The 26,619-nt window shown below is 40.1% G+C and overlaps 1 protein-coding gene across 1 annotated transcript in view; it reads left to right on the top strand.

Moving 5' to 3' along the window:
* Positions 1-25,941, top strand: part of calcr (calcitonin receptor) — a 58,786-nt gene extending 32,845 nt beyond the window's left edge. Inside the window, exons 3-22 of the mRNA XM_034124284.1 lie at positions 2,688-2,835; positions 3,115-3,222; positions 5,098-5,183; positions 5,285-5,444; positions 5,527-5,637; positions 5,761-5,873; positions 6,418-6,490; positions 6,630-6,740; positions 6,977-7,089; positions 7,574-7,739; positions 7,827-7,937; positions 8,146-8,258; positions 9,978-10,069; positions 12,642-12,768; positions 17,495-17,648; positions 18,359-18,419; positions 18,596-18,662; positions 19,331-19,549; positions 20,025-20,066; positions 24,104-25,941. Coding sequence (XP_033980175.1) covers positions 2,688-2,835; positions 3,115-3,222; positions 5,098-5,183; positions 5,285-5,444; positions 5,527-5,637; positions 5,761-5,873; positions 6,418-6,490; positions 6,630-6,740; positions 6,977-7,089; positions 7,574-7,739; positions 7,827-7,937; positions 8,146-8,258; positions 9,978-10,069; positions 12,642-12,768; positions 17,495-17,648; positions 18,359-18,419; positions 18,596-18,662; positions 19,331-19,549; positions 20,025-20,066; positions 24,104-24,325 — 2,397 coding nt within the window. The 3' untranslated portion in view covers positions 24,326-25,941. The remainder of the gene's footprint in view (positions 1-2,687; positions 2,836-3,114; positions 3,223-5,097; positions 5,184-5,284; positions 5,445-5,526; positions 5,638-5,760; positions 5,874-6,417; positions 6,491-6,629; positions 6,741-6,976; positions 7,090-7,573; positions 7,740-7,826; positions 7,938-8,145; positions 8,259-9,977; positions 10,070-12,641; positions 12,769-17,494; positions 17,649-18,358; positions 18,420-18,595; positions 18,663-19,330; positions 19,550-20,024; positions 20,067-24,103) is intronic.
* Positions 25,942-26,619: the final 678 nt, after the last annotated feature.

Consider the following 26,619-nt stretch of genomic DNA (forward strand, 5'->3'; position numbering starts at 1 on the left):
GAACATTAAGCATTACCTAAATCCTGAATTTGATGTCAGGGTATTGAGGGTTGGAGTAGGAATTGATGTGTTGTGCCCAGCAAATGTGCGGTCTTAATCTGAGTCGCTTGCCAACGAAATGTAATGAGCTTTAAGGGTTGAGTCATATTAACACGGGGCATAGAGTGTTTGAGAAATTACATCAATGGGTTTAATAGGGGTGTTGCAATCATCAGTCAAATATGTTAACAGAAACGTACTATTTCACACTTTGGCACCATGTTATTTAATTCAAAAATATACTGATCTGCCTAATGAAGGGTTGCTGAAGGGTTGATAATTAAATAAATCACACTTCCAAATATGTTTTTGATGGACTTGCGGTTCTCTTTACAAATCACAGCACATCTATTTGCTTAATGAGGTTTCTGTAATAAATGGAAGTTTCAACACCATGGCTCGAGCTGTTGGAAAGCTCAGAGATGATATTTGTCTTGTCTCTGACAGGCTGAAGCTTTTACTGCTGAGGTATTTATCATGAATCAATGTCCCTTATGGAAAAAACGGTTGTTCCACTATCCCTCGGTGTCGGTGTGAAATGGAAGTTTGAATTTCCTTTGCTGTTCAGCATCAAACTTGACATTGAGGTCCAGAATAGTATCCCTGCCAATTGTTGTATGCCTGATATACCTGTGCTGTTCTGCTTTATCTTTCTGTACTTTCTCTTATGATTGCTCTTGTCATATGTTGATTTAAGAAGAAACGTGAAATGTAACAGGTGAGAAGAGTCCTCAGAGTACATCTTTCTTTTCTCATCTGTTGATATTGGTGGTGGCCTGGTGGTCGTATGTATGACGTCATTTACTTCAGTGTTTGGAGTGACATCATATGTACGGCTGCTAAACTGCTACATGGGACATCGGCATTCTCACAAAAGTCACTGTATCTGTGTTTTGCCTTTTTACAAGCCTTTTTCAGACAGGTAAGAATTTTATTTTGGTTTTACGGGAATTCCATTTGCCTGCTAAAAGACACAAGGGGAACAAGGTTTGTATTTTAATGTGACAAAACATGTGGAGACAATCCGACATGCAAAGTCTGAAAATACCTTCAATAATTCAGAAAATGCAAGTGCATGAGCCTGGTTCTCTGAGAGGCTTACGTTTAAAAGATTTGCGAGATAAGTCAGACCAAAATGGGCTTTTTATCCTTCAGTGAGAAGCATTATCAAAATCAGCATTTCACACTCCAAGATTCTTCCTTTTTAATGCAACGTGCAAATATTAACAATAGAGCAGAGATAAGTTTAATTTGAAGGAAATCAGATTCTTAACTGTTTTGTGATCTTCCAAACACACTTTAATTGGTTACATGCGTGTAGATAAATCCTCATCAGAACAGCTTTGAAGAAGCTTCAAACACTTTACATGCTTATTCTTTCATTTAATTTTATAGTAAGTAAGGGTGCATGTCTAAGCCTGATCAAATCAAATCAAATCAGGTTTTATTTATATAGCACATTTAAAAGCGATTTTTGGTCGAGCCAAAGTGCTGTACATGTAATAAAAACACATTACTATAAATCACAATAAACGACAATAAATTACAACAGACATATCTTAAAAAACAAAATAAAAATAAAACACACGTAAAAGTCAGGAGTCGTGCTCCGCTCTAACTAGAAAGCCAGAGAGAAGAAGTGTGTTTTTAGTTTTGGTTTAAAAACCCCTAGGGTCTGGGCCGACCTCACATGGAGGGGCAGAGTGTTCCAGAGCCTCGGGCCAGCTGCTGCGAAGGCTCGGTGCCCTCGGGTTTTTAGCCTGGTCTTAGGCACTACCAGCAGCAGCTGGTCAGCAGACCTTAAAGCTCTGGCTGGGGTGTAGCGCTGGAGCAGTTCAGCTATATAGGCCGGAGCCAGCCCATTTAGTGCTTTAAAAACAAATAAAAGGATTTTAAAATCAATTCTGAACCGAACTGGAAGCCAGTGTAATGAGGCCAGAATAGGGGTGATGTGGTCGCGCTTTTTGTGGCCAGTCAGCAAACGTGCAGCAGCGTTTTGGACTAGCTGTAAGCGTTTGATTGAGGCCTGGTCCATACCCACATACAGAGCGTTACAATAGTCCAGTCTCGAGGTTACAAAGGCGTTAATAACCCTTTCTAAGTCTTTAAAAGATAAATACGACTTGGTTTTGGCCAATAGTCTTATTTTAAAAAAGCAGGATTTTACTACGGTGCTGACCTGCTTGTCGAATTTAAAAGTGCTGGTGAAGGTCACTCCAAGGTTCATGACCGAGGGGAGGATGTTTTTTTTTATAGAGCCCAGAATATCAACCGGAGAGGCTGGAGGTTGCGGTCCAAAAAAGATGACCTCGGTCTTGCTCTCGTTGAGGTTGAGGACGTTTTTGCTCAGCCAGGATTTTATCTCTGCTAAGCAGTCCATCAGCTGCTGTAGTGAGTGTGTGACATTTGCTTTGAGAGGCAGATAGATCTGTACATCGTCGGCGTGATAAGACTGGGAATCTTTATAAATGTAGCCAACATCATCAAAATTAATATTTATGCTTAAGCTTTTACAGTCAATGCATTTAGATCAAAGCAGCAAACACACAACAAACTCACTAACAAGTCCCTATCTACACAGCATACTGTTTTCCAAGTCAAACATGTTTGCCCCCCCTTTCTTCTCACCCCTCGTGTTGTCTCCACAGCGCAGGGTGGCTGGAGTTGCTGAGTCAATCTCAGACCCATCACTCAGGCCTGGGCTTAGCTTGACAGATGGACAGGACCAGGCGGTGAGCCAGGGTCAATATAAATGTCTTAAGCTGTCCAACCGAGACCAGCAGGAGAACAGAACCGGTGAGGCCCGAATCATTTAAGTCCTCTTGAGGCTAAATTGATTACCTGTGGGAGAGCATCCCAGGTGTAATAATGTTGTAAGGCGGTGGATGAGAGCAGATTACTGTTGTTATTCTTGTTAAAGGTAATGGTAGTGTTGCGGGCAGAGTTTCGTCTTACAGCGTTTAGAGTGGAAGCTGTAGCTATAGAGAACTTATGTTACAACAAAAGACAGAAAATATGTGTTGGTAATAACCCAGAGTCAGTGCATTTTCTTTTCTTTTTATATTTCCTTTCAAGGTACGTTCTGTGGGCGTATGTGGGATGGCTCTTTGTGCTGGGATGAGACTCCAGCTGGGACGTCAGTAACACAAAACTGTCCAGATCATCTTGACCTGGACCCGACTGGTAAGAAGAGATGTTCACTTCTGGCAACATTAGAAAACAACATTCTTGAACTTTGGTTTTAATATCAGCAGAAAACACAGGAAACGATCAAATCTTCTGTGTGATGGAGGTCATGGGGCTGATTGTATGAACAGAGCTCCAATGGCCAGCATGGGGCTTGAAGGCTCTTGGAAGATTTGATTTTGTATTGTATGTGTGCCGGTCAACAGAACGTTTTTAGGCTGTGCTCTGAATTTTAAGCTTTTGTTCGTCAGCTGTGAGCCTGCAAGCTGACTGGGAATGTCCAATGAATGCCCTCTTCAAGCAGAAGCTGTCTTACTTCTAAGAATCTTTAGATTATTTCTGCTTCCTTTCTACCAAATCTAACCACATTATAATGTAAGTGTCCCTCCCTGACTAAAGTGCATAAAGTAATTGCATTTTCCGCATCATGTCCTCAGTAGGTAAATTTTAAAAGGAAGGTTTTTTAAATAAATCCATAAAAGTATTAACTATCCAAATTCATTGATTCACTCAGATAACACATGGCAATACAAATAACACTTTCAGTACATCTCTCAATAACTGATTCATTCAAATGTCTTGCCAACTGTTCGATTTTACAAGATTGCAATTGAACACAACATCATACCTTAAAATGTGCCCAATCCTAATTGTTTGAGCTTGAACGCATCATGGTCTAACTCAATGTTGTTAGCTCTTAGCATAAACTAGCTCTCCTTCCGATTTTAACTGTGATTTGTTTTGAACAATTACAGACTGTATTCTCGTGAAATACCCATAGTGCTTTAAACGCCCATCTTAAATTCTGAACATTGCAAACTTTACAATATCTGCATGTTAGCATTATCTTTCAGCATGTTAACAAACTACAGTTAGCATTTAGCTACATGTAAAAGCACTGTTGTGCCGGGAGACTTTAGTCTTGACAAATAAATCACTGTGGCTCTGTATGCTTCAATGCAGGAAGACTAAACAATGGGTGCAGAGGAAAGGTTGTACAGTATAATATATTTATGAACTGGATGCAAGGTAATTCATTAGTCCATTGTGTTCTATCAATCAGAATAAATGGAAACAGATTTATTCATATTGAAATTGACTGTGGGACTGCAGGATGAGCATTTGTTACATTGTGAGGAATGCATGGCCCAATAATGTCTAGTTTGAGAAATCCACAGTGCAGTCATGTCTGATTTAGGAGTACTGATATGATGGAGAGGAGGGGGGTGAGGAAAAGGACAAAGAGGACTGAAGGGTACATGAAGAGAAACTTAAAAAAAAAGAAGGATTACAAAATAAGACAGAGTCAGAGAGATAGATGGGGAGAGATAATGTGAATGAGAAGTGTTTTTGTAGGCTCATAAAGGATCTTCCCAAAATGCCTGTGACGTTAAGTGTCCCCTTGTGGCTGCTTATTTGAAAACTGATGGTGCTGATATGAAGCTTCTGGGAGAGACGTACAGTTGGAAGAGGATGCTGAACAGTTGATGAGCTGTCGGAGATGACTAGGCTGAGGCTGCTGTTGTCAGGACGATGTGATCTCATTCAGAGCACAGTCATGGACCTACACTACATGTGGTTTCAAGCCGGAGCCGAGATTTGAGAATTTGCCAGAAAAAAAGAGGGAATTTTTTCAGTTTGACATAACGTTTGATGATGGGTGCCATGTTACATTAATCACATTCAGCGTCCAATTTATGTGTTGGATTGATGCTGGAGAAAAAGACAGAACAAAGAAAATAAGAGGTTCTCTGCTGGACATGAACATCAAACAGAAGCAATAATTTGCTTTTTAATAAAGTAGAGCTTTTAGGTGAATCATCAATGGAGTATTCAATTGTGAAGTCATTGCATTTTATTCTTTTTTTACAGAAAAAGTGACCAAATATTGTCCCGAATTTGGTAACTGGGTCGAGACTGCGTCCAATTGTCAACCAGCTTCAAAGAGCAAATTGGAGGTATTTTGCTCTTCGCTTTAAGTAATATAAGAATGAGATGGTGCTAGCTTTAGCTGCTCTGTGCTCTCATTATCACACTGAACTATCTTTATATTTCTTAGAGGGAAGTTCCCCATTTTTTATTGGATGCGCCTGGAGAGCCGACCACAGAGTCCACAGCGCTTCAGGCAGAAAAAGGCAGTGTTGTGGAAAAAATGATCCTTGAGAATGAAAAGAAATGCTCAGAGAAAATGAAGCAAGATCCGCCTTATAACAAATCAGGTAGCTATTAAGTGTAACTCTAATTTCACACTGGACAAACTTATGAACAAATGGCCTGTAACATTTTTTGCTGTTTTTGTAGGCCTGCACTGCAGTCGTAACTGGGATGGCTGGCTGTGCTGGGAGGACACCGCAGCAGGAAGCCACGCTTCACAAAACTGCCCCAATTATTTTGGTGACTTTGACCCCACAGGTGGGCGGAGAGACTTTGCTGCTCTGTTGCTATCTTGTTACCCTGGCAAGACAAATTCACCTTTAATTATATGTTGACAGTAATTCAAGAAATTAGATTTAATCACGTAATTGTGTTTTCCAGAAAAGGTAACAAAGTTCTGTGCCGAGGACGGTCGGTGGTTCCACCATCCTGAGTCCAGTATGATTTGGACCAACTCTACACTCTGTACCACCAACCACGAGAAGAGACTGAGGGTAAAGTATTGTTGATAAAATAAACTTTCTGTTGTGTATTTATTGTTCAGATTATGCATAAAACCTCAATACTGCTTGTTCTTTCTGCAAATTCAGGGCATGTAGTCTTTTCTGCAATTACAGAATAATGGAAAATAACAATTTGGCACAACAATCGTATGAATGGCCTCCACAAATGTAGTAAACAGGATGAGCACAGTGTTCTCCTGTAACAAAGAGCCACAGTTTTGCAGTGTTATGACAACATAATGCTACTTGTGCCATTGCTCCTCCTCAAAATAAATATAGGTCGCACTCCACTTCTGAAATGTTTTCTTATAATTATAGAACTGTCTTGTCTTGCTTTGCCTACTGAGATTTAATTTGATAGCAGTAAAGATCTCTCTCTGCGTTCTTTGAAACATTATTGCAGTTTAATTTCAAGTTTGACCCAGACCTTAGGCTAAAAAGGAGTATTGCTCATCAGGAATCAAATCTCCCTTTCTCAAATTGTCTAAACCATATTATGCAATGTTGTAACATATTGTTTTGTTATTGTTTACAGAAACTGAAGATGCTTGAGTACGAATACAAATGCCTCCGGAAAATAAATCGAGACCCACCTTATAACAAGTCAGGTACTAAAACTGTCCAATGAGTCTCACTGTTATTGTATTGTAAATCCATGTGATATTACCGTGATGAGAGGATTTTGGGAAATAGCAGCCAGGAAACATTTTTCATTATGATTTTGTGTTTTCTCTGTCGATGTTTCAGGGCTGCACTGCAGTCGTAACTGGGACGGCTGGCTGTGTTGGGACGACACTCCAGCGGGAACATACGCCTCGCAGAACTGCCCCGATTACCTGTTTGACTTTGACCACACAGGTGAGCAGTTTGTTTAAATAATTCATCCCTTTTTCTACCACATTGTCCTGTTTGTAAAGAAGATCGACTATAAGCTGTTAATTTGTCCACTGCAGTTCAAATAAAGGATTTCTGATTCTGAAATTGCTTTGAGGATTATAAAGTAAATCTAATGGGACTAACGTTTATGGCTACTAGTGGAAATGTATAGAAATGTTTAACATACAGTGTATTTATCACGTTATTTTTCTTCTTAGAAAAGGCTAGTAAGTACTGTGGAGAAGACGGCCAGTGGTTTCACCATCCAGAGAGCAATAAGACTTGGACAAATTATACTCTCTGTGCTGTCAACACTAAGGAGCGGTTGAAGGTAATGTATCCTGATTTACTGTAATAACTACTCAATGCTTCCAATACATACCGTACAGATTTTTCAAAGAGATTCTCAGTAATTCAGTTTATACTTCTGTGGTTTTTCTGCATTTCATAGCCTGAAAGGAAGATGACTGATAGTCTAAAAAATAATAATTCCATTTATTGTGTCTCTCTTAGTGGAATTTAATATGATTTCACTTCATCAATAAATTAGAGATTGAAAAGGAACAAAATAGTAAATCATGTTTTGCTCGGCTGTAAGGGTTTTAGAAAATATGAATGTAGTTTTGCGTTGGTTATGTGATTCTGTATTGATCGTCAGAGTTTGCGGGCATATTTCTTTCTTTCTTCTCAAAAGAGAAACAGGATAAGCATATTTTTGCAATTAAATGCAACTTTTCTTTAATTGTCTGTCATGTTTTCTTTCCCATAGCCACTGTTTGGTCCTGATTGATATTTACTGTGTGTCTGTCTAAAAGGCAGCCGCACAACTCTCAGGGGAAACCGAGATACTGACTGCTGAAGAGGCCACAGTCGGCCCCATGGTTAACCCAGAGGTACAGGAAGTTGTGAGAAAGAAGATCCTCGACAGCCAGTACAACTGCATCGAGAGAATGCGTCGAGATGCACCTTATAACAAATCAGGTAGAGATATGATCTACTGGGACTCATCATGCCATCTTTAACCTCTGTGGTCGTCTCACTCTCTTTGTTGCTGTGTCTGTGTCACAGCGCAGCACTGCAGTCGTAACTGGGACGGCTGGCTGTGCTGGGGCGACACTCCAGTGGCAACATACGCCTCGCAGAACTGCCCCAATTATTTCGCCGACTTTGACCCGACAGGTGAGCCGCACGACTCCAGAGACGCTGATTTAAAGGTCCTCTGATGCAGGAGGGATTCACCTCTGACACTGTTGACTGTTTTTCAAGAACTACTAAATATGAATTGCTAAGACGATGAATTATTCACCAAGGCTGACAGAACCTGAATATATGGACACTGTGAAGACACTTGGAGAATATGCATTAATTCCTTAATTGTTACTTACAGAAAAGGCCACTAAATACTGTGGGGAGGACGGGCAGTGGTTCCGCCACCCGGATACCAACAGGACTTGGTCCAACTACACACTCTGCATCGAAAACACCAACGCAAAGTTGAAGGTAATATATCTAAGATGCTATCATAGATGGTGATGACAGTGTGATGGGTCAGCATACTCTTTCCTTTACTTTAGCATGGAGTCTTCTGGTATTTGGAGCGTGGGCAGATGATATATAGTCTGACGTAGTTGCCCATAAATATTGCTGCAGAGACCAATATTAACAGGCTTTCTATTTCCAAAAGACATTACTCTCCTGCACTAAGCTCCACAGAAATATTCAGAGATGACAAGTTACATGCAGGCCTCCGTCCCTCAGGCTTTATAGTCATAAAACAGAGAATTCTAACTACAAATTAGCATTATTAACAACCCTCTTATCACCAGGCTGCTGTACTAAGCCACTAACAACGTTTCCCACATGGAAACCAGATCAGAAAACCACACGGCGTACAACAGTGTTTTCCTGGAAGAGACATCATCAACTTTATGTGTTACCCACATGCCTTTTGATCAACACTGCAATTCATTTTACAGAATACTTGTAGAATTTAGTCAGTTTTAACCCTGCTATATCTTATGGCAGGTGATTACAGAAAATGGTCAAACCATACTGTTGTAGGAGTTTAGTTTAATCACTCAGGCACCATGGTCCTATGTGTTTGTTAAAAGCTATTTTAATTGATAAAAAAGATAAAATAATTATACTTTTACTGACTTTACAAACAATTAAAATACATGTATTAATGTTTAATGTTTATTATAAATGCTGTAATTCATGTTACATTTACAGTTAAGACACATATATATCATTGGTGCACAAATACCCACTATTCATAATATAAGATATGTAATAATCAGTGAGGGTGATTTGGTGTTACCATATTTTTTGATATTTTGATATAATGTAAAGTATTTCTCTACAAGTTTTAATGGAAAAAGCACACTGTGCCAAATTTCACTTTTGCAAGTTTACATTTTCGGATTTTCCTTTTTGGAAACGTTTCCATATTTTATTCTGTTGATTTGGCATCTTATTGACAACAAGTTTGCCAACTCCGCCAAAACTCTGCCCTGCTATCCCATCTGCAAAAGAGAAAACGATTGCAAATAACAACAACAAAAAACAAAAGAACTGCAGGAAACCGTGTCTCCATCCAGGCAGTGGACTTTGCAGCTGTCCTGGCAAACCTGGGAGAAAGACTCAAAGTCTGCTGATCGATCAGAAACACAGATCAGCCGCTCCATCTGTTGGCACAGAAACCCGAGCTTCGCTGCCTCAGCCTCGCAGCTTTAGGAAACCTCTTAAACAAACAGCCTCAGCACTAAAACCCCAAAGAGAAATAAGACAAAAATAAACGGTGCACGATTTTCTGATAAGACTGAGTTGATGCCAACTTAAGCTCTTAATTCCTTTTTTCACGAGCAAGGACCACACCATGAACTGAGATGTGAGCACAGCGTTATAGTGTAATTCCTTGCAGCACTCTTAACACTTTTCTCTGTATTTATCAATCCTGTTGTTGTGTCTCTATAAAAGCTACGCAAATCTTAAAATATACAATAAAACAAAGATGTCACTTTATTAAAAAAAGTAGATTTTTGTGTAAAAATGCACATTAAATGTTATGCTTTTTTATTTGATTTGGGTCTTCCAAAGGCACAAATACTCAAAGGAAACACCATGTGACACTTCATAAACTTCATATTTCTTCTGCGAATCTTATTTTTCTCCAATAGAAATGCTTCACAGTAACTTGTCTTTTCTCTTATTTCACAGTCAGCGTACATCCTGTTCTACATGGCAATTGTGGGTCACGCTCTGTCCATAGCCTCCCTGCTCATCTCTCTGGCCATCTTCTTCTACTTCAGGTAATCAGTTCAATTATTATTCAGCTGTAATTTCTGGTCTGATGATGCATATCGTGATGTGAATTAATATTCAGGATGGTTGTGCTGAGATGAAAGCTGATACCATTTGTTATCATCATTGGCTGATTAATAGATGGTGGCTTTGCTCTTAAAGGTTGAATCATCACAGTCACTATAATCAAAGGATCAGACAGACACACAGATGGTGTTCAGATTTTACGACCAGTCTCATCCAGTCATTTCATTATTCATCATGGTCAGTCGTTTAGTCTCAATCTTATGTGCAGTCAGTGAAATCTCCTTTTATGCTTTTGTCTGCAACAGCAGTTTTTTTTTAAAAACTTGCCCAAGAGCCACACAGAAGATCTGTCAGTGTTAATGAGTTTTGATGTCACATTTTGTCATATAATCAAAAGGGCTGATTGTTTATTCCCTCGTTGAGATGCTCTGAGGCAAGTAACATCTAAAAGATTATAAGATCTAAAACTGTTAAAAATAAATTAGCGCAGTGTTAAATTAAAACTGAAGAGTAATTAGAAAATGATTACTTTCTCAGCTGCTGCCAATGCAAACTATTAACCTGAAAATACTCCTGCTGCTTCACTGAGTGTAATTTATACGCAATTTAACTGGTGCTAATTTCATGCCAACTTGGTTTCCTTGTGCTGCACATTTATTTCATGGATATTTAGGATTTAAAACTGGAGAGCTGTGAAGTCCGTTGAATGTGTCGGCGGTGTGATTTTATTACAAACATGTGCACCTGAGTGCATTGCTCATTAGGGTTGTTCATCCCGATGGACTGCTTAATCCCAGAGGGGAAAAAGTGCACAATTAAAGGAGATACTGCAGTTGAAATTCACTTAAGGAAGAGTTCAAAGCACATATAGCAAAGGAAGGTATTATATTTAGTTAATGTATGTGAATATTAATTTGGAGGTGATGAAGCCTGAGGAAAGAGTTAGCAGACATTGTTAAAACTTTATAATTTATCTTTAGGAAGGAATGAGCTTAATAAGCATGTGTAACGATGCAGAAAGGGTTATAGCTCTACGGATAACTGTGAAGAAACCTGAATACGCAGAAAATTAGTTTTATGTTCTGTTACAATATTTGGAAACGTTTCTTCGTTGGCCCTGTTGTTCATGAATTCTGCAATTGTAAAGGCAGCTGTTATCCAGAACCGATCTTGTATGAAACCCTCAGTGTGCTGCAAAGTTTAATACACACTCGTAAATCTAACGGCCATGTTTAGGGCAGGTGCATTGTTGCAAAACAGCATGACCCTCTAAGAGTCAAACTCTTAACTCAGCTACACAAAAACACGGCGGGACATTCACAACTCATCAAGATCTAAGTGCCGACCAATTAATAACTCAACACAGTAACAGAGATGTTGGCTTTGAAATTACTTTATCTTTAACCAAGTCTCACACTATTTATAGCCAACAGACTTTAAATATTGGAGGCTTAATGTTGTATTAGACCCAGATGTGAAGCTTACATTGGTATGCGATGGTGTACAGCTGCACTACGCTGTTATTTACAACTTCACATCAACACTGTCAGGATTCCCAGATAGAAATATTCAAGCTTGCTGGGGAAAAACCTACGTGGTTAAACAGCCATCCCCGAAGATGTTGATCTGTGACGGTCCAAAAAAGCGCTGCCATTAGAATTCAGTCCGTGTTTTGACATCCCTTTCTAGATAAAAACCACTTGTATATAAGCATTCAACAGCTTCTGCATTTCTTTTTATGCCTGGAGCCACAGCTAGACTGTTTTTTGTGTCGGAGATAGCCGCTGCCTCTGCAGAGTGAGACGGTGAAAATGTGCTTTTTGTGTATTCGGTTTGGTCCTGGCTTGAGAGAATGCGCTGCTCTTCTTGTTTTTCACGAGTCTCTGGGGTTTTTATGGCTCAACAAAGATAAAATTCTCCATGGCCAATAAAAGGATATGACTTCTTAAACTGTGGACGACATTTTTATAGGAGGCTATATTCTACAAAATATATTTGGTGTATGGTTTCAGTCAGCTTTAAACACCCTCTGACCTGCAGTTCATTTAATGGCCTTAAATAAAGCAGTACTTAACCATTACACACAATAAACCTACTGGATAGAAATGAATTGTAATGATTTTCATTATACAGTAATAGATATTTTCACTTTGCCTTTCAAGCATTTCATTATGTGGCCAGCAAAGGTAATGAGGACTACCCTCGGGATCCATTATACATTATTTTACTGTGTTTATAGCTTGTACAGTACAGAACATTTAGAAGCAATCCAATTCATTATAACCAGGGATTTATGATACCAACCACAAAGAATTATAAAAGGAAAGATCCCAATTATATAACAGACTGTAGCAACATTAAAACCTCATTAAAGCATTAGGCTATTAGCCTGCCGATCACGTTTCATCCTGTTTACGTTAACATTTGTAGCAAGTGTTTTGTCAGTGTCAGAAAGGATTGTTTTCCATATTTGAAGATGCTATTTCTTAAGATTACCTCATCATTTAATGGTATGTTAGGCTTCAAAATAAATTGTGGTTTCTTTTCACACAGGAGCCTGAGCTGCCAAAGGATCACCCTGCATAAGAACCTCTTCTGCTCCTATGTGTTCAATTCAGCCCTCACCATCATCTCCCTCGTAGCTGTGGTCAATAATCCTGAAGTTGTTGCCAGAAACCCGGTGAGTAGCCTCTGTCACCACCAGGACAACCACTAATCTTACTTTAAGCACTTCAATATATCCAAAGTGGGGTTGGAAACTAACACAATGTATCTGTCAGACTAGCTACATGCTAACATGTTTACAACATCAATGCTAACAGGTTTGTTTACTGTGCAGGCCCAGGCCACACCACCTTAGCTTAGCATGTTGCTATGCTAAAATGAGCTAGTTTTAACAAAAGCCAAATAAAGTTGGATCTTATCTCATCAAAGGGAATCTCACTAGTTTAACAGTTATTTAAAACATTATTTGTTTAAAGGTCCCATGTCATGACCATTTCTACTGATCATAATTCCATTGTTGAGGTCTACTAGAATAGATTTATATTGTGCAATTTTCCAAACTCACATTGGTTTCTCATACAGCATCTCTGTATAGTATATGTATTCACTCTCTGTCCTAAACGGCTTGTTGGAGCTCCTGCCCCCCCCCCCCTCCCCCTCCCTGTGAGCCCACTGTGCTCTGATTGGTCAGCTCGCCCACTCTGCTCTGATGAGATCACCACCGTTACAGCGGAGCATCAGTGAGTATGTGTTACAATGGCGTTAGCAACCAGAAAATGACACCAGTAAGGACAAACAGATGAGAATGCTGCGTGGGGTCTGGGTGCCGTGTTGGCGGGACGTTGCGCGGCTCGCTGCTGCGAGGAGCGGACAGTGTGAGCTGGGTTCATTTCCTGCTTGCTGCGTGGGGTCTGCGAGACTGCGAGACAACGTGACATCGCGAATGGACGCGGGAAGGGAGGGGGTGCTGAGAGGGCTGCAGCACCCCCATCTGCGAGGCTCCACTAGCTCCCGCACCCCCAAATGCGGCACACCTACAGTGTAAGCGCGCCACGGTTTCGCCGCTGCGAGGCTCCACTAGCACACCCCCCCTAGCGCGGTCTTTTCTGTGTTTTACTCGCTACAGGGTGTAATCTGAGGGTTTGTGACTCTGCAGACGTTTACATGCATAAAAACCTTCATAATACACAACGGGACGGGTAATAACCGGAAAAGCATGACATGGGACCTTTAAGTTTTGCATGATAACATGCGAACATTAGCTAATAAGCACATAGCAATTTACAGCTGAAGCTAATGGGAATGTCATTGGTTTTTCACGAAGGCTCTTCAGTCATTAACCGAAATATTGTATCTGATAATGGCACCACAGGTGAAGTTATTGGAACACCAAAAATATGACAATAATTATGTCCACCGGCAAAACGGCTAGCACATTTTCTAAATATAGCAGCCAATGATTAGATTGTTTTTAAGCTGGTGAATGATTTATAAATCTATGAACCACTTGCATATTTTATTGTAGCCAATATCTATTGTGCAATATTTGTCAATCTGGACGAAGTGGTGAATGTTCACCTAAAGAGCCAAATGCTAGCAATACCAAAAAAAAGGAAATACCAGTTAGCAGAATTTGATTTATGGAGGAGGATTAGTCCCACTGTCTTGAAATGAGATACAAATGCATTCACAATTTATGCTAAACCATATAAAAATTCAAAGAAGAATTTCCATGAACTTTTAAAAATGTATATGTTTATGCAGGGCCAGGGGATCAAGGAAGCTACATTCAAATAGATTGCTCTATATTTTAAATTTGTAAACGTTTGTAGTCAGACTTTAAGTACATCCTAATTAGTGCTCACTTTGCCGTATCTTGGCAGTATTATGGGTTTTTGCTTTCTTCCACATACTCCTACCCAGAGTTTTGGAGCCACACTGAATGCATTATGTGAATTCTTTGGACCCCGAGGTCTGCTTTGGTAGAGATGATAAATCTGTCTTGTTGGAATGCCTCACTATCAGGCCTGGACATAAATTCATGTGTTACTTTTCAAGAAACACTCCTTTTGGAAATATAAATAAGAAAAACCTGCAAACTCTGTGATTGCTTTTTTCTTAACGGTTGTTATCGGAGGGTTTTTACAATTCCAAAAAAGGATCATATCTTACCTTTTATGTAGAACAGAATAGAATTTACCACATGCAGAAATAGCGAACAGGATTGTAGCAGTTGGCTCACCGTTCATACTACCCCATCAGATCCTAGCCAGTTTCAGCTTGAGCGTATCTGGCCCGACAAAGTACCCGAAACAACGGCGGAGTCAGCGGAGGCCTGAGCCTGGTTTGGGTTTTATTTTCTGTCCTGCTGCTGTTCCTTTTTCATTCATTCACCAAATCTGTCTGGCTCATCCTGGCCGCCGTCTTTTATTCACATCCCATCTCTAACTGTATCCAAGGAGCAGCCAGGCATGAGAGCCATTATTGTCAAAAAATATATGTATTTTTGTGCAATGGATTGCTTTCAAAGCTCCCCTCGCTATTTGTCAAGAAGCTTTGTGTCGAACCTGCTACTTTCCGACTTAGAACTGTCAAGTTGTGCTAACTCGCTGCAGCATGTCAGAACAAAAATGGTCACCGTGGCCTCGCTTCTCGAGAGGATGGAGAAAAAGAAATCTCAAGCACCATTAGTTAGGCTTCATGCGTGTCTTTTGGGAAACATTTCGGAATTTTCAGCTGCCAATATAAGAATGATGAGCCTCTGTTCTCTGCGCTGGCGATTTAGGAAAGGTGGATTGTGGTGGAGATTTGCTTTCACAGCGAATACAAGCTCTTTTAATTCTCTATAGCGTGGCGATACAGAGTCTGGTGTAGCCTGCCAGCAGTGTGGGGGAGTGAATCTCCAAAGCTTATGTCAAACCAGGGAGGAGCCTGAAAACAAGAGAAACATTCTACATGATGTATAGCTGCTTGATTTGTAAACCAGAACATTGTCGGTAACTTTAGACATACCTTTAGCTGTAATGCAAAACAGTTGTGAGTAAAGGACAAGTGAGTTCAGCATACGAGATGTCTGCTATAGTCAAAGTTCCTTGAGTGGAAAGGGAAACGTAGGAAAGTGAGGGAGAGACATATGGCTAAAAGTTTAGGAGTGAATGATTGTTGTGTATTTTGAATAAGACCCCTGAGAGCAGACGTTAAAAGCAAAGCCAGCACCGTTGAGTTATACTGTGGCTGCACGCATGCTCTTTAAACACACCTCAATGATCTTGAGATCCTGATTTCCTGTTTTTTTATTTGTATGTTATTGTACAAAGGTTTCTTCTGTCTTTCTTCTCCATAGGCAGTTTGTATTTCAGGGAAAACAAATTGTACTTGTTTTTTTCAGAAAGCAATTATTCAAGATTACAACATGATACTTAAAGGTAGGGTAGGTAAGTTTGAGAAACCGGCTCAAGATCGCTAGAATTTGAAAATACACAACCGGAGAAAATTTGCCACTTCCTTACAGAGCCCCTCCTCCAACACACACGAACGCGCACATGACCAATGAGGGCACGAGATAAGTTTGTGCACAGATGGAAGGCTGACAGGCAGGTAGGCCATCCAGTTATTTTAGCCGGGCCGGCTAAAATGATTGGCCGTGCTTTTTACAGTATACATTTTTTAATGGATTTTTTGTCAAAGCACTTAAGATATTAATTGATATCGGGATGTTAAGAGCATTCCATGGAATATAACAAAAAGTGTATCTCGAGCCGGTTTCTCAAACTTACCTACCCTACCTTTAAGTCACTCAAAAAATAACTACATACACAGACAACCTAATTTAAATAATCTTAACCGCACCGCACCACCCCCCCCTCCCCTGAAACCACTATTCTCCCAGTACAGTCACCATTATGAGCTTTTAATTTAAATATATAATGAGATTACTGTGTTATGGATCTTCATTTCAAACACAAAAAAAATATTGAAGAAGAAAACACAAATATATTGATACATTTTGGATGCCAATAATATGATCCCATAAGAAATGAATGAAATGGCACTGTGGAGATGGTGTCTTTTGGTGTAGTAGCAGAAGTAGCAGTATGTGCTACATGTTAAAGTGGATTTAAAGTATATATTTGTTTCTGTTTTGAAAGGAGAAACAAACTGCAACATATGAGAAATCTGTAACATTAAGCACAACTTTTTAGGTAGCTGTTTGATTTAGATTACCACTTGTAGCCATCTTGGCTTTTATTGGAGCCACATGATCCAAAATGGGGAAGCCATCTGAGAAGAGATGAGCGAGCAGCCGCCAACATTTGAGCAGTCCAAATATATGTCTCCTTAACAAATCTCCTAAGAATTGCAACTATAAGTCTAAAAGTTTCCTAGAGGTACACACGCAGAACGTGAAATTAACTTACTTGCTAAAAAAGTTTGGACTTTTTGAATAGACATGAGTACAGTTAGGTTCATTTGCACAAGTACAGCTTAAGGCACACCCACAGATATCTTGGTATTTATAGAAATAGCAATAATAATAATTATTCAATCAAAAGAATAGCGCAATAATGAGGCATGTCATGTTTGAAATGTGCATAGTGCTTTATAACTACTATGCCTTTGCTGAACATGGTATTCACTTCCTTTTGCAAAGTGAGACAACACAATCAAATAGCACTCCAAATACAAAGTACATTTCCATCTATGCTCACCTCCAGGGGGGGTAAATGAATAAACATCATCTCTGTCTGCAGAGGGTAATGATTTTGTGCCATGGGTGCCGAAACATCCTCTTAGATGTTTCTGGGTCCCGCTGAGAAGATGTCAGCAGTGTAAATCAACCTTTTTTTTAATTCAAATACAAAAACAACTAACATGCTTCCCTGTTTGGGCTCTCTCTGCAGGTTGGCTGTAAGGTGCTGCACTTCTTCCACATGTACATGCTGGGCTGCAATTATTTCTGGATGCTTTGTGAAGGCATCTACTTGCACACTCTCATCGTGGTGGCTGTGTTTGCAGAGGAGCAGCATCTGCACTGGTACTACCTGCTCGGCTGGGGTGAGTCTAACATTTGATCAAAAGTCTGTTTTTTCTAGTTATGTTTTATATGCCGCATATTTTTTTCATGCTTTCCAAACATGTCAATGAAACAAATCAGCAAGACAGAACCCAATCTATACGCTCCATTTTACCCGTATGCACCTGATCCTCCTACAGTTTTTCAACCTTGATAGGCTGACAGCTTTATTAGCCCTCCTGTCGCTTAGTGCTGTCCTGTTGTTCACCTTGTTCCAAACAGAAATAATGTGTGCAGTCTGTCACAAGTTGGCGATGGAACTAAATGGATGGTCATCATTAAAAATAAAAGGATAACCTTGAGAGAGTGTGTGTGAGTTTGTGTTAGGCGGTTAGTCAGTCAGGTCCATCTGTGGCCGATACGCCGCAGAACCTCAATGGAGCCTGAAAATAGCTGCACATGTTTTCATGAGTTTATATCCAGAAATATGAAAAGCTACTCTGAGCCCAGCCTCTTATTACACAACACTGTTACATGGAATTAACCATGTGGTGTTGTTTTTCCTGTTGGAGCAATTCACTGTCTTTAAGCCTTTCCAATCATTTATACAATGATATCTGTGAGAGACTGATTTATGTATTGAGGAAAAACAAGCTAACCCTATTTAGTTTTTACTGTCGCAAAAATGACAAATGAATTTCCCTAAAGTCACTCAAGACCTCATATGGCTGCCATCTTTCTCTCGTCCAAGGCTTTCCTCTAGTGCCTGCATCCATCCACGCCGTGGCGAGGAAAAAGTATTTTGACGACAAGTGAGTAATGTTCCAAGACTTCTGCAAATAAACAGGAGATGTTTACATACGTGCTCGTCTGTGTGCGGCGGAGAGTCGGGAGCGTGCAGATCCTTACACGTGCATGTTTTTGTATGTGTGTGTGCATGTGTATTTTGGGCCGCACACAGCACTGACGGATGTGTTTTTCCTTCTAGTTGTTGGATGAGTGTGGAAACCCATCTGCTCTACGCCGTCCACGGTCCTATCGTGGCAGCGCTTCTCGTAAGTCTGATAATCTGCTGTTTACGCACAATATCACAGTTCATAGAGTGAGCAATATGAGTATTAGTTTGTTATTTTTCTAGGATGTTCAGTTGTTAAAGGTCACCTATTATTCAAAATCCACTTTTTCATGTCTTTTCTACATCAACATGTGTCCCCTCTGTGTAAAGAGATTCTGAAAGTTTCAGGAAAAAAGATTCGCTCACTTTTTGTCCTGATCCATTTATATAAAAACCTGTCTGAAAATGAGCTGATCAGATTTTGGCCACTTTATGATGTCATAACGATGTTTTTGGCTAGTGTAACCATTAGCCAATAACCAACAAGGTAACCCGCCCCCCTTATCACCTGAATCTCTTCCTAGAGCACCATTGTGTTCTTTTTAACCAAATATCTCTCAGAGGGGCGTGGGGAGGGGCTCCTTATTTTCATCTAAAGTAACAGACCCAGAATCAGCACTTTTGAAACAGGGCTGAAACAGAGGGGATTATGGGATGCTACAATGACCTGTTTGGTATTTTGAGCCAAACACTTCAGAGACATGTTTTGTATATAACTGAGATCTATATATTGATGAAAAACAGTATAATAGGGGACCTTTAAATCATAAAAGATTAAAACACATGGCTGATATTTAAGTTTTTCATGATTTGGATACTTCTTTGCAGGTGAATCTCTTCTTCTTACTAAATATTATAAGAGTGCTGGTGACCAAGTTGAGAGACACCCACCGGGCGGAGTCCAACATGTACATGAAGGCAGTGAGAGCCACCCTGATCCTGGTGCCCCTGCTGGGAATACAGTTTGTCATTTTCCCCTGGAGGCCGCAGAACCGCCTCGCTGGGGAGGTCTACGAGTACATCATGCACATACTCATGCACTACCAGGTAAATACTGCAATAATCAGAAAGAAAAAAAGGGAAAAGCTAATATGAATCTGCTTCACTGCCCTTGTGGATTAAGGTTTTTTGCTCATCTGGAAATAATCCAATCAATAATACAGGAAAGATACATATCAGCATCAGTATGCGAGCAGAAATGTTCCTGAACGCAGCCCACCTCCGGGTCCTGTCAGACGTGAGATTTAGACGTTTGGCGCGCTCGAAAGTTTCCACGAATAAAATACCTGTTTTCTGCCTCGTTGTTGCGTGTGATCGATGTGGTTCAATCACTGCTGAATTACAGTTTAAAGAACCAGTTAGACACTCCATTACCTTTGTTTAACTACCAGTTTGGCACTTAATTAAACAACAGGAAGACAAGCCATGAAATCCCCAGGTTGGCAGTCAGTGTATTCACTTAGCAGGACTGCATTGCTTAACTGTGGACTTTTCTAATGATGTGTACTTGTTTCCTTTGAAGGGATTACTGGTGGCAACAATATTCTGCTTCTTCAATGGAGAGGTAAGCACTCTTATTGCGTTTGTTTTTCCTACAATGTGCTGCTGCAGCTGCTGCTACAAAATGTGTAAAGTGAAAAAAAAGAGTTTGACATTTGTGTAATTGTGTTTACATTTGCTGTGTGTTTTTAGCTCAGCTTAGCTTAGGTCAAAAACAGGAGAACAACTAAGCCTCCCATAAATACATAGAATACATTTTGATTCTCAATATGTTAAACCTTTAATAATATTTCATCCTGGAAAATATTTCATGTGTGCTAAAATAACACCGTAGTTTTGGTTTAGCAATTGCTTTTTTATAAATGTCAACCTGCATATGACGGTGATCTGTTCTACTTTGAGCAGTACACCTGCTTATTGCTTATGACATTAAGTACGAGACATCAGACTCCATCAGGCAAAACATTTGTTTTTCCAGGCCAGATGTCAGCATATCGATAAGTGACCCAAACACAGACTTCAAAGCTGGGTTTTGGCATTGAATGGTGAAGTTGTTGTAGCTGTGCATGGATGCTACATCTGTCATTAGTCCAATTGCAACAGGTTATAAAGCATTGGGTTGCCTTTCTCTTCTGGGACCAATCTAGTGCCGCGCCAGTGAAAGCTGAAGGGTCATGTCAGGTGAAGAGTAAGACACAGTTTATAAATGACTGTGTGGTTTCCAAGCCCAGCTGGAAATTGACTCTCTTTTCAAGTCCTCCTGTCAGCCTTTTTAAGTCTGTCAGCAGCTGTCTGACTGCGAGCATCCCTACGTTTCGCTGGGTTTCCAGTAAACTCAGATCTGGGGTTAATGGTGTTTCTTTTAGACCTTTTGTCTCCAAAGGCTCATTTTATAAAGATGCTTCTAAGCTCTCAAGGACTTCTCAAAGAAAAGCACATTTTGTCAGTGGTCTCCACGTTGGTGTCAAATAGGGACACACCTGTTCTTATAGCCTTTTTATGTTTTTCTATTTTTCTTTTCTTTTTTCTTGAGTTTTTTTAAGTCGCAATTTGTATTAATAGCTCCATGCCATGTGACCCAGAGACACAAGTGGGACACACCTCTTTTTTGTAGGCTTTTAGTATTTTAGCATTGTGTTCTCTTTCTAATTAATTTGCATGTTACTACTACATTACTATTACTACTACTATTAAGTCAGTACCATGCTGTAAACATGTTTATTTGTGCTGTAAAATTGGATATTTCAACACTGGGGTCGACGCAGCCTCAAGTGGCCGTTCTAGGAACTGCAGTTGTTCACACTTTGGCTTGGTTTCCACTTGCTGAATACCACAGACAGTTTCCACTATTTCTTTGTACAGTAGTTAAAACAACAAGAGAAATTCTCCGTTATCCATAACAATGAGGTTGTTAAAGGTATTTTTCGCATGAGAAGAAAAACATGAGCGATCTATTGTTCAGATCGGAATATAGGACATGTTTATTAGCTCGTACTCGAGCAGCCAGACCGCAGCAGCGCCTTGGTGAAAAATGTACAGTATGCGGTATAAACAAGGCGTGGAGCGCTTTACTGTAGACTTTCAGGGGGATGTGGGGTCAGCTAACACTAACCACCACAATGGACTGAAAGGGTTTGAATTCTTCAGGCGCATAATGACCAATTCAGCTTGCTTAATCAGGACACGGGTTTCTGGGGCCGGATTCAATTCTGTTCTTTGAATTAGAGGCCAAACTGCACAGACCTGCCTTGTTTCGTCAAAGGCCTCATTGTGATACCAGGTCAGTGAGACAAACAGCTTTTATGCTGTTTGTCCCGCTCTGCATGGAGCTGTAAGCCCAGGCTGCTCTTTTGTCTCATTACAACAATTACTTTCATAATTGACATCATTAGATCATTAATATACCCACAGTAATTACAGTAGTATGTGGGCGTTGCAAAGGAAAATGATCAAACATACTCTGCTGTAGGATGGTCGGTCTGATTTGTGCCTTTAGGAATTTGAACACTGCTCTTTATCAGTGAATATGAACAGTGGGATGAATTGATTGGTTGTTCAACAAAAAATGTACAAAACTAAACTTTATAGTAAATTAATTGTTGATCAAGAATGTCGAACATACAGTGGTTACAGCTGTTCAAATATGAAGATGTACCTCTTTACTTTGTCTAAAATCACTTAGGATTTTGTGTATCTGGGATTTAATGAGTTTTTATTGACGAAACAAAACAAACAACACATTAAAAAACTATTAAAACAAGCCCCACATCCATCTAACAACAACATGCTATCTTGCAGGCCCTAATTAACCTGCTTGAGCTCCCTGATGAAAAAAGTAGTTAGTAGTCCTAATTGAGACACACGCACGCACGCACGCACGCACGCACACACACACACACACACACACACACACACACACACACACACACACACACACACACACACACACACACACACACACACACACACACACACACACACACACACATACACACACACACACACACATACACACACACACACACACACACACACACACCTATTATCCAGAAATCTACCACTATGTTTTTGCTATCCAAACCTAGGACAGAGGAATATTCCCCTGTTCTAGGTTTTTTGTACTTTGTGATAATTTTGTTCAAATGTTTGACGCAGGCCAATCTTTATTAAAGGAACAGGAGATTGAAAATGACTCATGGCCTTTCTCTATTTAGTTTTTAAATATGCTTTAGTGGTGCATATTACCATAAAAAGTCATTTCAACCCAGCGTCAGGTTATGAAAATGTCACCACTACAAAGATGCTGGTTATTGCATTTCTCTCTGAAAACTATGAAAGGTTTCTGCTAATAGACGTAGGTGTGTCAGATTGATTTGAGAAAGGAGGCCACGTGTAATAAATTAGAATAATGTAATCTTTGGCATTTCTTTAGTTACTGAATTCTCAGCAGGTAGCCAAGAGGAGTTTGCTTTTCTTTTGTTCATCTTTATTGGCAAAGGTAGGCGAACCAAGGGAGGGAGTGTAAAAACTGGAACATCGAGTCCTCTCAGGCATTTAGGATCTGCAGGGTGAAGAGTTTAAGTTTGTTCTTATCTCTCTGAAGTTTACTCATCTTCTGAAAGGGTAACTGTCTTACACGGGATTAAGAAGTAGAGAAGTAGAAGTGTCCTGTTTATAAGATATTTCCTTATTTTTGCAAAGGCAAATATTTCACATTTTGTTGGTTCATTTTAATGTTGCCGATAAAAATGCAATTATTTGTCTCTTTTACTTTCAATGGCTTTGACAGCTGTAGGGGAGAAAATAAACTGTAACACTTTCATTATTATCCTTAATAAATGCTAAATGCATATTCATTATAATTTAATTGTTTGGCAACAGTCAAATAAAAAATATTTTACCATTTGACTAACAGTTTTTAGTCGTTTTTCCTTAATTTCATGATTAAATCTTTTTATTGATTGCATCTTTTTTCCTTTTCAATAACATGATGATCTGGCCGAGTGCACAATTGGCCTCGTTCCAGGTTATGTGACTTCAGCGTATTTACATCTCCTAACTGGCATCTGTTAACGTGATTGAAATCAGTGATCCACATATGCTGCAGCAATTATCCCCGCATCAGTTAAGATCACTGTCGACGGATTAACGTTGTCACAAGATGATGTTTACATGGGCCCTGCTTCGATACCGCCTTCTGATCGGCATGTTCATTCATCTGCTGGAATCATTTTGTGGTCAAAGGAGATCAGAGAAGTAAAAACAGGAGAATACAACTCTAGAGAAATGTTTCTGATTAGTAACTTTGACATCTAAAAACACTCAAAAGTGTGTGTGTGTGTGTGTGTGTGTGTGTGTGTGTGTGTGTGTGTGTGTGTGTGTGTGTGTGTGTGTGTGTGTGTGTGTGTGTGTGTGTGTGTGTGTGTGTGTGTGTGTGTGTGTGTGTGTGTGTGTGTGTGTGTGTGTGTGTGTGTGTGTGTGTGTGTGTGTGTGTGTGTGTGTGTGTGTGTGTGTGTGTGTGTGTGTGTGTGTGTGTGTGTGTGTGTGTGTGTGTGTGTGTGTGTGTGTGTGTGTGTGTGTGTGTGTGTGTGTGTTCTTCAGGTGCAGGCGGCTCTGAAGAGGCAGTGGATGCAGTATAAAACGCAGTGGGGTCAGAGGAGGAAGGACCACTGCTCCATGCGCTCCACCTCCTACACGGCCACCTCCATCACCGAGGTGCCCGCCTTCATGTACCACCACGACTCCAACAGCGAAAACTTGAACGGGCGCTGCACCGAGGACTCTGAGCTGGTGGCGCTCAAATCAGGAGAGACGTACGCTTGAGCCACGCAGGAGGAAAGAGAGCGAAGTAGTGGAAACAACCGAAGAACCGAGCAACAGAGATGTACAGAAAGAAAGGAAAACCCCATGTGCCATTTCTCAGTGATTAAAACCTCACAGGCTGATGCTGGTTTGTTCAGCCCAGGACTTTGATCCGAGCTCACTGGGATGGAGATGGGGGAGCTACAGGGCTGACACTTCATTTTACTCTACATTGCTGTTGCGGCTGCTTTCTGAGAACTTTTGATGTCAAGAACTTGTGGCATGACAGCTGCTTTTTTGACATGTGTCACTTCCTAAAGCTGCTAAAACTGTGACCCAAACTTGTGCTGGTGTGCGAGACAGAAATAACTGTGACTGTGAAGAAGGAGAGGAAGATTTCAGTTTGTGACGATGGCGCCGAACGTGAGAGTTGTTGACAGTAGAGGTAGAGCTGAACAGTATTTTTGATGGTGTCATGAAGATTTTTAAGGTAAAGTAGTATCCTTCCTAACCTCACCGAGACCAAAGGGTACTGAAAGTTGGTCACAGCTACGAAGGGGTGTGCCATGGCCAGCTGAGCAAAGATGGTGGTACTCTTAAGCTAAAGACACACACACACACACACACACACACACACACACACACACACACACACACACACACACACACACACACACACACACACACACAAACTTCACAAACCTGATCGTATGTGCCATGATGGAGGTCAAATTTGAAAATACCCTCCGTGCTTAAAGCTCTGGAATTGTGTACATAGTGTATGTTCACCATGTTTCGCGTTTATTTTAGTTTTTTATTCATATTTTATTCTTGCCAATTCCTACGTGCGTGCTAAGTGTGTGTCCTGTGATGCTGCACTCCAAACTGCTTCGTTGTTTTTGGCAGTTGCTGTTTTTGTGCCGATGCTGAACATCACAGGGTGAAGCAAAAATACGTTTTAATGCACAAAAAAGTCTATGAATAAAAAAAACTTTATTTTGAGGTCGAACAAACACAAGAGTTGTTTCACTGCGTTTGAGTATGCCATGAGTTATTCTGACTTCTCTGCAGTGTGTCCTATTTTACTCACTTGTTGTTTTACTTTACAATCATCCTTTGTCGCGCTCACGATGCCTTTAATCAATCTCCTTTTTTGTTTTTAAAAAAGTTATATTCCCATGTGTGCATATTTATTCATGAACTTTGTAGCATTTTGTATTAAAGAGCACCCGGGGCAAAGGAAAGGTTCACTAAAGATGAAATGAAGATCACATCCATACTGTATGAACAGTCAACAAATCCACTTCTTAAAGGCATGTTCACAATTCTGCAAACATGAATTATGTACTCTTTGTCCTCAATATTTTTACATTCATATTCTCAATGTATTGTTGCTTTGTCTTAACTGTGCCATAAACGAAGGACCACACTGAGTTGATCAGTATTCACCAACGTATAGCACTTGGATAGCTGCAGTGTCTCTGGCATTTATTGATAACAGTTATTGAGTAGATCATTGAGATTCTACACTGAATAAATAATTGCCGACATTTAAATTCATCAAGGGAAAAAAAACATCCTAGTTTCCGTCTACTTATTCAGATGGGGGAAAAAAGGTCCAAGGAGTAAAATATTTGTTAAAGACAATGTTTTATGGATATGGCTAGTGATTATTTCTGTTATTGATCGCAAGCCTCTTAAGAAGACAAAACCAACCGTCTGTCAAACTTAACAACTCCCCTAACCTTACTGGCTCTTACAGCATCCATTCATTCTCAATGAGACTTCAATCTTTCAAACTTACAGAAATGTGTTTTTAAAGCCAAGTCATTTTTTGAATGGATGGGCAGTGTAATATCGTGCTAATGCTACTCATACAGATGTAAAAAAGTGCATTTTCCCTGAACTAATCTCACTGTTGGTGCTCTAGTGAGAATGTACAGCCGCAGGACATTATACGTATGATTGACACAAAATGAACTGCAGTGCCCATGCTCATAGTGACACAGTAACATATCACTGAGTGCACCTGTGCTGCTGATAGATGTGATTTTAATCATTTTGGGGACAACAATGGAGCTCTAAAGCCCAAAGGAAGGAGCTGAATCAGGCCTGGCAGAGACAGTGAGACTCCATTATTGATTTTTTGTAATTTCATGGGATTTGTAGACAAATACCCACAAAATCACAAAGAAATCTATCGCAGCACATAGATTAGTTTTCTGAAATCACATGTTTGGTTCTATGCTAGATGGATGCTTTTATGGGTTATTATCTGTTTAATGTTTGTTGATTTTGTGATGGATTTCGTCATG

Source organism: Trematomus bernacchii, unplaced genomic scaffold, assembly GCF_902827165.1.
Source record: "Trematomus bernacchii unplaced genomic scaffold, fTreBer1.1, whole genome shotgun sequence".
NCBI lineage: Eukaryota > Metazoa > Chordata > Actinopteri > Perciformes > Nototheniidae > Trematomus > Trematomus bernacchii.